Source organism: Cydia strobilella, chromosome 4 (genome assembly GCF_947568885.1).
Source record: "Cydia strobilella chromosome 4, ilCydStro3.1, whole genome shotgun sequence".
In the NCBI taxonomy this organism is placed as follows: Eukaryota; Metazoa; Arthropoda; class Insecta; order Lepidoptera; family Tortricidae; genus Cydia; species Cydia strobilella.
In genome coordinates, this window is record NC_086044.1 from 16,776,398 (window position 1) to 16,788,676 (window position 12,279).

At 37.5% G+C, this 12,279-nt stretch overlaps 2 protein-coding genes across 3 annotated transcripts in view; one reads left to right on the plus strand and one right to left on the minus strand.

Moving 5' to 3' along the window:
• Positions 1-105: 105 nt before the first annotated feature.
• Positions 106-2,294, minus strand: LOC134740715 (mRNA cap guanine-N7 methyltransferase). The gene is made up of 2 exons (XM_063673296.1): positions 902-2,294; positions 106-675 (listed from the first exon to the last, which is right to left on the minus strand). Exons 1-2 carry the CDS (start codon positions 1,989-1,991, stop codon positions 572-574), a joined length of 1,194 nt encoding a protein of 397 aa, XP_063529366.1. The 5' UTR covers positions 1,992-2,294; the 3' UTR covers positions 106-571.
• A 4,484-nt stretch (positions 2,295-6,778) lies between these two features.
• The window catches only part of LOC134740713 (ral guanine nucleotide dissociation stimulator), a 34,245-nt gene continuing 28,744 nt past the window's right edge, over positions 6,779-12,279 (plus strand). For both annotated transcript variants that reach the window (XM_063673294.1, XM_063673295.1), the window contains exon 1: positions 6,779-7,062. In XM_063673294.1, the coding sequence (XP_063529364.1) occupies positions 7,039-7,062 (24 nt within the window). In that variant the 5' untranslated portion in view covers positions 6,779-7,038. The remainder of the gene's footprint in view (positions 7,063-12,279) is intronic.

The window sequence follows — 12,279 nt, forward strand, 5'->3', positions numbered from 1 at the left end:
AGCAAAGCGAGCGAGTGTATAAAGGAATACGAGTCGGAAATCATCTTTACGCACGTGTATCATACAATGTTTTACTATGCATTGTGCGAGTAAATAAAAAAAACATAATGTCAAATAAGTTTAATTATTAAAAAATTGAAAACAAAAAGCACTAGTGCGGAAAAGTAGTACTTTCCGCATGATATGGCTCCGTATACAATACAATACATTTTTTTTATCTCATATCTAAGTAAACAATGTTATAATAGCTTTAGATTTACCAATTTCTGCCTTCTGATATACTTATTTGAGTATAATAATAATGGTAGTGGAGAAGCTTATTTTTACAAAAAAAAAATCATATTATAATTGTTCTCATGTCAGGCACTGATGATCTTAGTAGCACCATATACCTAATATCACCATGTTTTGAATGTTAAATAATCAATATCTAGTTAATTAATATTTTGCTTATTTATGATATTTAAATTTAACTCAGATAAGGTAGGCGTTTTCAAGAAATCAAATGAGTAGAATAAGATGACAAATCATTACATATCAATGCCGAATTAGGTCAATGCATAACTTTTGGTCATTTATTTTTTGATTGATCTGCTGAACTTTTGCTATACACTGGTTTTCCATTGGCATCCCAAGTACTCTTCAGTTTTTTGAATGCAAATGCCATGTAGATAGCTGTAACAAACAAAACAGATATAAGTTAGAGTTTTAAGTCTAGTGAAATAAATAAGTTATCCAGGTAACAACCAATCACTTATTTGTTTTATATTTATCTTAATAATTATCCTTTATTAACACTATTTCCATTTATCTAGATTCAAATATTTTACTACTTTGCTAAGAAGGCAACCAAATAGGTATACATAGCTAATGAGTTATCAGACTGGCAGCCATTACTTACTTGCAGCTTCCCATTCCCTCTGGCTCATAGTCCCAATCATATCTCTCTCAGGCTTCTCCATTTGTTCCAAATGTTCTTTAGCATGTTTATAATCAGTCTCTTCTCCAATAAGTTCTTTGCCGGATGGTGCAGGATAACATTCAAAACACATGATTCTGTTCATCAGTGTTTTGTATTTTTCACAATGGTCTTTATAAAAACCTGCAAGCCCAGCGCTGTAAACAAGTTCTAAACCATACTCTGCAGCAAGTTTAACAAACAATTGAAAATTGACCAGGAACTCAGGACAGTCTACTACTCCTTCCAAATGAAAGTCATATTTGGCTCCGAATAATGGATAGCCTTCCTTCGGGTCAAACAGCAGTTTAATATTGTAGATTTTGTTTCCAAAAGCTCCATCAGGTGATTTCTGTGCTCGTGACACTATTTCATAAGCATTAGGAATAGTTCCAAAAAAATACCCATCAGGTTTCAAGCACTCAGATATGTTGGTCAGCATTCTACGAGCTTGTGCTAAACTCTCAAAACTATAATGTAGTCCAAATTGACAGCTGACAACATCAAAACTGATTGATGGGTCACAGTACTTGTCCCTCAAAGTATCTTTGGTGCAGTCTGCAGCGATGAACTCCGCGGCAAAGAGCCGCCCACAGCGGCGCCGCAGGTCTTCGTAGCGCGTCTGGCACTGTTGCACTGAAACCTCAGCAATGTCTGCAAACACTACACGTTCTACTCTAGCTTTCTGCCATTTACTTAAATCACCGCCTTTTCCACAGCAAATGTCGAGAACTCTTAATGGTCTTCCATAATCTTTTTCCCTTATTTTATCAGTATATTCTTGTATAAGAACACTTTTCACCCAATTGTTAAAATTTCTCAAGTAAAATATAGGAGAGTTAAACCTTTCCTTCAGTCCCTTCTCTTCAAGGTGATTGTAATGTGCCGCCACGACTGAAGCATGCTCCTCGCCTTGAGTCAGAGAAGCCGGTGGCGCTGTTCCATTGTTTTCAGAGTTATCACCATCACCGGCATCATCTTTTAAATAATTTCTAGCTGTATCTTCAGCACCATCATCCACTGTACTGGTCATGTCAATATAGGTACTAAATATATCTCATGAGACACTTAATGTTTATTGAGATTTTATTTAAGGTTTTGTAGGTAGAAAATCTAGCTTAACCTAAATTTATCTCAACTCTGGCGCGGGCGGCTTCTGTAGAAGTCGTATCTTATATTTAGTACAACTGCCACGTAAAATTCAAGGCTCGTGGAGTAAACACCGAATGAAGTGTGCCACCTAATGTGGATAGCGGACACGAACACGAATAGGCGAATTTTATCGAAATTGACAATGACAACCGACTGTAAAACTGCTATTGCTATGACTGATGACACGAAACACAAAGGTACGAATGAACGAACGAATGGAATGAGATTGGAATGAACATAGATCTAGTATCTAGTATATTTTCTATAGATGCGGCCTACCGCGTGCGCCCGTAAGGGATAGACATAGATGACGTCATAAACGTGGGGATACCATATTGGTAAAAATTACCGCAATATTTGATATCACGTTGGGGCGATTACCCTGGAGGCAAAGTTAGCTTGTTTGACGGTATTAAAATTGTTGAATAAAATGTCAATGGGCCGTTCTTTTTAGGCATATGAACAATTAAATACCTCCTATAATTCGCGCAGGTGGTACAAAACTAAACATGTTTAGTAAATAAAACGTAAAATAAAATGTATTATGGGTTTTAATTTAAAGTAATCACAAATCGCAATCACACCAATTAATGTACACCACATTTAATCTTCACAACATTTGTTTATTTATTTTTTGGAATTAGAAGTACGAAAAAACTTCGAGGTCAAAATTACCCATAAAATTATGATATTTTCATCTGGTATCCCTAACATGATTGTTATGCAGCTAAATTAAGAAGAAGTTTTAAAATGGCTGACCTCAGACTCTTACCTACCTACGTAATTTGGGCGGATAATTTTACAAATAATGTTTTGTTAATTTGCGTAAATAATTGTGATATTTTTATTGAAATCGTTTGATTCTACATTGCTTTGAGTGTAACGTAATTTTACGATGTTATTCTCACATATTGCGTTAAGAGGAAGGTGTAAAATACCGTACTTACGTGTGAAAGCTTATGTTCTCATATTTTTGCTCAGAGCGGCTATTACAGCCGATTACAGAACAATTCACCAGTATTTAAAAAAAAAATTTATCAGTTCAAGCATTCAAAACGCTAACCATCACTATATTTCATAAGAGAAAGCACAATTTCATACAAAACAACGATAATTAAACAAGCAACGAACAAACATGACATGTCACGTACTTATTTGTTTGCCACAACCTCGGTTGTGGCAGCGGTGGAAAAGTGAAACTATGACAAGGACAAACAATAACAGCGCTTTCTCTGCTACTCCTACTGAAAGATACATAAGACTATCCCGTTCGTTCATTTTCCCCCACTCCTCATGACCGATCCAGTTATACTAGATTCATGTTCCTGAGTTAATATGTGGCTATATATAATATAACATTTATTTCCGATATATGAGCGATATGTTTTTTAACGCACCGCCAGTGAAAAATAATGAATGTGTCCAATGAGCTGTAACATGATTCATCTGCTGTATATGCACGAACTATGTATGGACTGTATATGCACGAACTATGTATTTCAGGATTATTCTTCTTTTAACTATCTACCAACTAATAATAAATTAATTTTATAACTTATAATTAATTCATAGATACTTAATTAATTTAACTGAAATTAACTGCTATATTACCGAATCTTCAAACTCAACAGTTTTGCTTGTCTTATTTCAAGGTCAAGGGCCACAACTATCAGATTTAATAGGTTCCCTCTTACTTTACTCTTTGGGTTCCCTATTGTGTTGCAGAAAGTTTTTTGACATATTTCACATATTTCTGTATTGCCTAATGTTACTTGGCAGAATTACCTTATTTACCTTTCGCATAGTATCATTCGCAGTTTTAAAATCCCAAACCATATTTTGGCATACTCTTGATGATCATAATATTGTTTTGAGCAAATTTTAATTTCGCAGATAAATATATTGCGTAATAATTACGTGGCATAAAGTTATCAAGATGAATTAAAGTTAATCAGATAGATCACTTCAATCACTTACATTACTGTGTGATACATACATGGGATAGCATATGGATAGCATGGGTAAATAAAAAATATTATGATATAAAGCATGGAGACTGTATAAAGGAGCCAAATGTCTATGTATGAAAAGTGTCCATCAAAAAACAGTAATTAGGCGGCGCCACCATACACCGAAATACTACCAAAAACAACCTACGTAATTTGGTCGGGTTATTTGTTGCCTTATATGGTTCATGTTATACCATAGACCTAGCATTACATAGACCAGCTATACGCGTGCGCCCGTAAGGGATAGACATAGATGACGTCATAAACGTGGGGATACCATATTGGTAAAAATTACCCCAATATTTGATATCACGTTGGGGCGATTACCCTGGAGGCAAAGTTAGCTTGTTTGACGGTATTAAAAAATTGTTAAATAAAATGTCAATGGGCCGTTCTTTTTAGGCGTATAAACAATGAAATACCTCCTATAATTCGCGCAGGTGGTACAAAACTAAACATGTTTAGTAAATAAAACGTAAAATAAAATGTATTATGGGTTTTAATTTAAAGAAATCACAAATCGCAATCACACCAATTAATGTACACCACATTTAATCTTCACAACATTTGTTTATTTATTTTTTGGAATTAGAAGTGCGAAAAAACTTCGAGGTCAAAATTACCCATAAAATTATGATATTTTCATCTGGTATCCCTAACATGATTGTTATGCAGCTAAATTAAGAAGAAGTTTTAAAATGGCTGACCTCAGACTCTTACCTACCTACGTAATTTGGGCGGATAATTTTACAAATAATGTTTTGTTAATTTGCGTAAATAATTGTGATATTTTTATTGAAATCGTTTGATTCTACATTGCTTTGAGTGTAACGTAATTTTACGATGTTATTCTCACATATTGCGTTAAGAGGAAGGTGTAAAATACCGTACTTACGTGTGAAACGTTATGATCTCATATTTTTGCTCAGAGCGGCTATTACAGCCGATTACAGAACAATTCACCAGTATTTTATCAAAGTTCAAGCATTCAAAACGCTAACCATCACTATATTTCATAAGAGAAAGCACAATTTCATACAAAACAACGATAATTAAACAAGCAACGGACAAACATGACATGTCACGTACTTATTTGTTTGCCACAACCTCGGTTGTGGCAGCGGTGGAAAAGTGAAACTATGACAAGGACAAACAATAACAGCGCTTTCTCTGCTACTCCTACTGAAAGATACATAAGACTATCCCGTTCGGTCATTTTCCCCCACTCCTCATGACCGATCCAGTTATACTAGATTCATGTGTTATACTCATGTCCCAGAGCCTAACTAGCGCCACCGGAGAGATTAGGAACTATTATTTAAAGCTTAACGCGGTCACTTTTACAACAATTCTGCCATAAGAGATTACGATCCTTTCTATACCATCCATAATATAAAGTGTTTTATTTATTGTTGCCAATTGTTCGTTTTTGTCGGAGGAGGTCGCAGTTCTAACCTAACCTACTTTTCTGGTAGCCGTTCGTTTTTGTATGAGGTCGCAGTTCTAACCTAACCTAACCTACTTTTCTGGTAGCCGTTCGTTTTTGTATGAGGTCGCAGTTCTAACCTAACCTAACCTACTTTTCTGGTAGCCGTTCGTTTTTGTATGAGGTCGCAGTTCTAACCTAACCTACTTTTCTGGCACCCGTTCGTTTTATGGCACAGGTTTAATGTTTTTGGGCCACAGCAGTTCTTACTTAACGTACCTCACCTACTTTTCTGCTAGCAGAAAAAATCATTACCTATGCCATAATAAAAGACCAGTATGCTGCAGGATGATTATATGGTACATAAAATTATGATAAACTAAACTCGGCAAGAGTAATCTTCTGCTAAATAATATGCTGCAAAATGTATTGTATGCATAGTAATAGCAATGCCAAGTAATATTTATGCAAAACTAACATTCATGTTATGCGAAGTGTATTTCTGACTAACAATATTATGCCAGATGAGGGGAACCAGATTTAATAACATCCTAAACTTAATTAATACAATACAAAAAAAAAACATACTTGTTAAATACCATGAATTAAGTTCAATTACGACTAGTACTAGTGCTATTTAATACTAACTGTTAAGAAGATATATTCGTACATAAGTACCTACCTATAGTACCTATTGAATAGTATTAGTATTGAATGGTATGCTCGTTGGGTGGATGACGTTCGAAAAATCGCGGGGCACTTTTGGATGAGACTAGCCAGGACCGGGATAAGAGAAGGCCGCAGAGCATACTCTGCAGTGGGCGACTGAAGGCTAAAATGATGATGATGATTGAATAGTATTGAACAATCAACATCTTAAATGTACCCTCTCATTGTTTAGGTACCGCTTCCTTATAAGAACAATCAGTATTGTTATCAATAAAATTGCACCCATTCATATCGATTTAGTATGCAGGAGGAGCTGATGGAGCAAGCGGAGGCAGCGCGGCGGCAGCGCAGCGCCCGCAGGGCCGGCGCAGGCCGGCGGCGGCGGCAAGGTGCGAGAGGGCAGGTCCGCCGGGGTCGCGGCGCGCGGCGGGGGCTCGTGCCGTTACGTGGAGCTTGCGCCCGCGTTGCCACGACGCCCCACTCCGCTTCACTCAGTTGCTTCGTGCGCGAAAGCCATTACATACATGCGACATGCGTCACTATCGCATTCCCTTCACACGCGACGATCGAAACTAATCATCAAAAAATTCAAATCAGTGTACACTGTTAATTCGATGTTTAGTGTAGCGCTCGGGACTCCGCGAACATAACCTTGTGTTCTGTGAGAAAGCGTGTGACGTCTGTACCGATCATATGTTGGACGCGGATGCAGTGATGGAATGTGGTGTGTTGTTGTGACGTGCGATGGTGCAGTGTGGTCCCTTACCTGGACAGTAGCCGTGGCGTAGCCGCGGGTGTTCCACGGGAACCATGCGGAGAAAAAGATGAACCAGGATGACGAGAGCTTGGTAATATCACTTTCATATTCACTGTTTGTTTTGTTATTGTCCATGCACGATTTGGGTTTACTTTCCCTGCTTGATTGTGTAAAATCGGAACAGGATATAAGCACACAGGTTACGAGAGCACCGGAGAAGATCGACTAGCGCCTTTAATGCAGTAAGCAGTGAACAGTATTGGCTATTTTTAATGATGACTTTATCATTGATTTTACTGTGCGAATTTTACATCACGCTTAGCTAGACGTTGAAGGCCATTCCACATCCAAACGTTTTCTTTAATATTTTATGCATACGAGTATCTTTACGCAAGCATTACATGGCGAGATTCATATTTGTAACTATTTACCTTCCATAACAAGGCACAAGTAGATAAGTTGGTAACATATGGAAGGCGGAAAATTGGCATCTGATGCTATTGAAAGTTTTCAGCTTTTAGCTGCTTGTGGGCATAATAAAATCGTGATTTAAATTATATCAATGGGTGTTAAAATTAAATTAACATTAAAATATTTATAATACTAAAATTAAAATTTAGACAACACGTCTCCGGAGCACTGACCATAATTATATGAGGTAGTGTGGGCAGCTCGTTAAAAAAATCCGCGAGTCATTGATCTAGAACACCTCAGCGCGTGTATCGGTAAGTACATCATATTACAAATACATTCTCGCCCGCAGAAATATACAAATACATTTTACATATTTCTGCTACGTTATTACTCTTGGTAAATAGTGGCAACGTGCAGCTATCGCTGGTTATATCAGTGTCGAAAGTGTCCGTGGGAGCGGCTGTTGCCTCACTAGCAGCAACACCAGGCGCTCCAGTTTCTGCCATTGTTGTTCACTTTAGATTAGTTTCTTTCAACATTTCCCTTATACTTGATCACACACTCCTTACGTATACTAGTCTCGTGTAGAACGTAATGGCAATTCTAGGTATGATGTTATAAAGATCACGGAAATTCATAAATATTTAATCTCCTGTCCTGTGTATCAATGGGTACTTAGGGTGGTAGGTATTCCACCTTTCCAATGTGTATTTGCATTACACACGTGAAAGTGAGACGCAATGCACATTGGACCAAGATATTGGACAGGTGGTACCACGGTGGTGGTCTTGAGCGTTGCGAGGTCCCTTTTTATAGTTTTTCGTAAATAACTCGTAAACGGTGGCCCATAGCAAAAAATAGTCTATAACGTAAGTTACGTAAGTAATTTGTATAAAATTTCCTACAAAATAGATATATAGTGTCCAAAAATTAGTACGTCAAACTGACACTGGAGGTAGGTACACTTGTGAACATTCCCTACAACTATGCCAAATTTTGCTTATACATTCATGAATTATTTCATTTGGTGGGCTATCAAATGAAAACACTACGGTTGTAAATTAATTATCATACTTACTTAAACAAAAAAAACCGGTCAGGTGCGAGTTTGTTTAACTCGCGCACCGAGGGTTCCGTACAAACTTTCAGTTATCTTATGTAACTATAAACACGAAAGACTTGACCAGAAGAATACTAATCATAATGGTGTACAGCGCCATCTATCGGCAAATTGGCTAACTAATAGTTATAACCTTATTCTTTTCCTTCATAAATCAAATTTTTTCACTATGAAAACAATATAAAAAAATGTTTTGGAATGTTCAATTTGAGCTCTTTCAAATGACACCCCACTTCACCTTGTAGGCTAGTAACTAGACATGACAATTTGCTCCCTTTTCATACTGGGAATTTTCCAGTTAAAAACTAAATTATAACAAAAATACACTTTCAAATTGTCTGACTTAGCGTAGTTCATGACTATTCCAAATTTCAAATCGATAGCTTAAGTAGTTCGCGAGATATTTTGAAATGTGACAGACAGACGGACGGACGGACAGTCGCACCAATGGGTTCCTTTTGTACCTTTTTGGTACGGAACCCCAAAAAGATAACTATCGTTATAACACACTCGTCGAACTAAGAACGCGCATTATAAAATGCAATGTTTGTAAATAATTATTGATTGTGTGCGTTCATGCCATTCAAATTCGTTTGGTATTTACTAAATGCGGGTTCAACTGATTGAAATATTCAGCTGATATTGTACCGACATCGTTTTGTTACCTACATGAAGTGTCTTCTGATCTTCTGACGTAAATTATAGGAAATCTGAGCATGGGCAGTATTCCAACCTTCTAGACAGAAACAAATGGGCTCATCAGCTTACGAAATATGTGAACTGCATTTCTAATATTACCTGTGTCCTAGAAATATCTACAACCAGGCCTTATTTAAGCCCCCAGATTTAAATATAAAATATATGTATAGGTTACGACTTACGGTTATCGCTATTGTTCACTATAAATAAACTAGCGAGTCTAGCGACCTGACCCGGCTTCGCACGGGTTACACAAAACCTTAACAAATTATACACCTAAACCTTCCTCAAGAATCACTCTGTTGATTGGTGAAAATGAAAACCGCATGAAAATCCGTTCAGTAGTTTTTGAGTTTGTCGCGAACATACACACAGACAGACGCGGCGGGGGACTTTGTTTTAAAAGTACCCGTACCATGAGTCACTGACAGTGTCAAAACTGACATATACATAACGTCTACGTAATTTACTTTCTATACATCTCGCTCGCACTAATATGTCAGTACGAGCGAGATGCATAGAAAGTAAGTTACGTTCACGCCAGCGTTTATGTCAGTGCCAACTGATGGTAGCCGTATAGGTGTAGTTATAGGTAATTATTATGAGCTTACTATTATATACAGCGCCGAATATTTTTGTAGAAAGTGTAAGTGAAACCACCGGACCTTCGCCTTGGGACACTTTCGCATTCAGTTCCGTCTAAAAGCACAATTTTATTTATAGAATCTTGTTAAGCAACATTCGAATAGTGACGTAAAACATGTCTAATATGAATATGTAAGCATAGGTCTTAAGTCAGTAATTCAGTCAGTGGTATTATTATTTATTAGAGGGTGGAAATTATATTGTTTCCAACGCTGGTGCATATAGTTGGATACTTCGAGCAGGCGAGTTGTAACTTTTCTTACCGTCCTTAGAGTGAGTTTTGTTTTGCCCCACCCCCACCTCTCGATAGCCCGTCAGGCCGTAATGCGTGCAGAAAGCAAACATCATAATTTTAACACTAATTGTCGTCGTCGATCGTTTAATCGGGTTAACTACCACGCATCTACCTAGAGTCGAACCTCCACGTATGTACTTATAGCGCGTTGAAATCTTTTGGTAGACCCGTCACTTGCCCTGGCGCATCCTTTGCACGCACCGTGCCTTTCCAATCAAGAATCATTGTGCAATTTGTGCAACGTGGAGGGTAAGTGAAATATTGTACGAGAGTTTATATATTCACAACAGCCGCAGGCTGGAGTGAATTAAAGACTCGAGTAACAATATTCTTACCCCCGGAGTTACAATGTTTCTCGTTTCTCATCACACTTGCAAAGAAAAAAACTAAAATAAGCGAAGTAATTCTTCCGTAATAGACAATGAACAAGTATGACATTTCAGACATTCGTCCGCCATATTGTCATTTCTTCTTCTTCTTCTAATCTTCTTCTCTATTATTTTAATGGCGGTTTTTGGCGGCAATGTCAAGTATTTTGATGTCTGCAACATTAAAGCACCCACACCGTATTGTTATAGGTAAAACTTGGAACCTACTTAGTTCGTATGAGTTAGTGAGTTTAGTGACATAATAATATTTAAAAAAGCTATAACTCCCGTTGAAGTAAAATGGACTTTACCTCCCACTGTACTTGCGTGAAATAACACGCATACTGCGCAAGTGTTATGAAAACAACATTACTTCATAATCAGAAATGAGTGTAGCAAATTAACAATAGTAGATTGTTAACCAAGGGATGAAATGATGCCTTTCACCCGAGTTAAACACTCTACTTTTTATTTCGAATACGAGGAAAGTAAAATGCAGGTGTTTTTTTTTAAAACATGACCAAGTATACATTTTTATAGTATTTCTTAAGGGTACTTTCAGTTAACAATTTAGGCAAAAGTATCGTTATTTATGGAATGGAGAGTTAAATATCAGAATGGAAATTGTATAACAAATCCAGTTAAACTCAAATTTCAATTGCTTATCGTAAAACAATTAAAAAAATCGTACTACGAACGTAAAATGCTTTAGTGCAGAGTGCAGACATGTATCATTTTCTGCTCACCTTTTAGAACAACAATGACCCTTTTTTTATACTACGTCGGTGGCAAACAAGCATACGGCCCGCCTGATGTTAAGCAGTCTCTATAGCCTATGTACGCCTGCAACTCCAGAGGAGTTACATGCGCGTTGCCGACCCTAACACTCCTCTCCCTCGAGCTCTGGCAACCTTACTCACCGGCAGGAACACAACACTATTAGTAGGGTCTAGTGTTATTTGGCTGCGGTTTTCTGTAAGGCGGAGGTACCTCCCCAGTTGGGCTCTGCTCTAGATCTGGAATGACATCCGCTGTCCTGTGCCCTACCACACAAAGCGAGATGTCATTCACAGTGCCCATACCTCTCTTTTGGACGTAGTTTAAGGACAACATACCCGGGACCCTCTTTCAGAGCATGAGAAATGAAAACTATTTATTTATGCACTGCACACAAGTATACCTATAGGTGCAAAGAATTATGACTGATAGTCAGTACAAAACAAAGTTGCGTGTCTTCATTATTGTTATTGTTGTGCGTGACGTTACGTTAGCGAGATCTCAGGTGCATTATAATTATGTACCTATTTTTTATGGCGATATACCTAATCTCCACTGTTACTTCATGTCATAAAATCGGCCGACTCGACATAAAACGAATAATTTCCCCTAGCTTCTGCCCCCGACTTCGTCTGCGTGGAATAATGATGATGATTGATAAAAACTAACCTTCTTCTAAAACTATGTTCTTCCACAGGGACCACAGGTCTCAAACTATCTCCCCAACTCAATTTCATCTAAATCCGTTCAGTGAAGAGATAAAGACAGACAGAGTTACTTTCTCATTTAAAGTCCATACTAATATTATAAATGCGAAAGTCTGTCTGTCTGTGTGTTACCTCTTCACGATTAAACCGCTGAACCGATCTAGTTGAAATTTGGCATAGAGATAGTTTAAGTCCCGGTTAACGACATACTCGACAATACTCGTAGGATAGTTTTTATGTCTGAAATCATCCCTAAAGAGAGTGAAAACGGGGGTGAAATTGA

Coding starts and splice junctions, on each gene's coding strand:
- LOC134740715 (XM_063673296.1), bottom strand. CDS start 1,991: ATGACCAGTACAGTGGATGATGGTGCTGAAGATACAGCTAGAAATTAT. Junction 676..901: donor GAGGGAATGGGAAGCTGCAA/GTAAGTAATGGC, acceptor TGTTTGTTACAG/CTATCTACATGGCATTTGCA.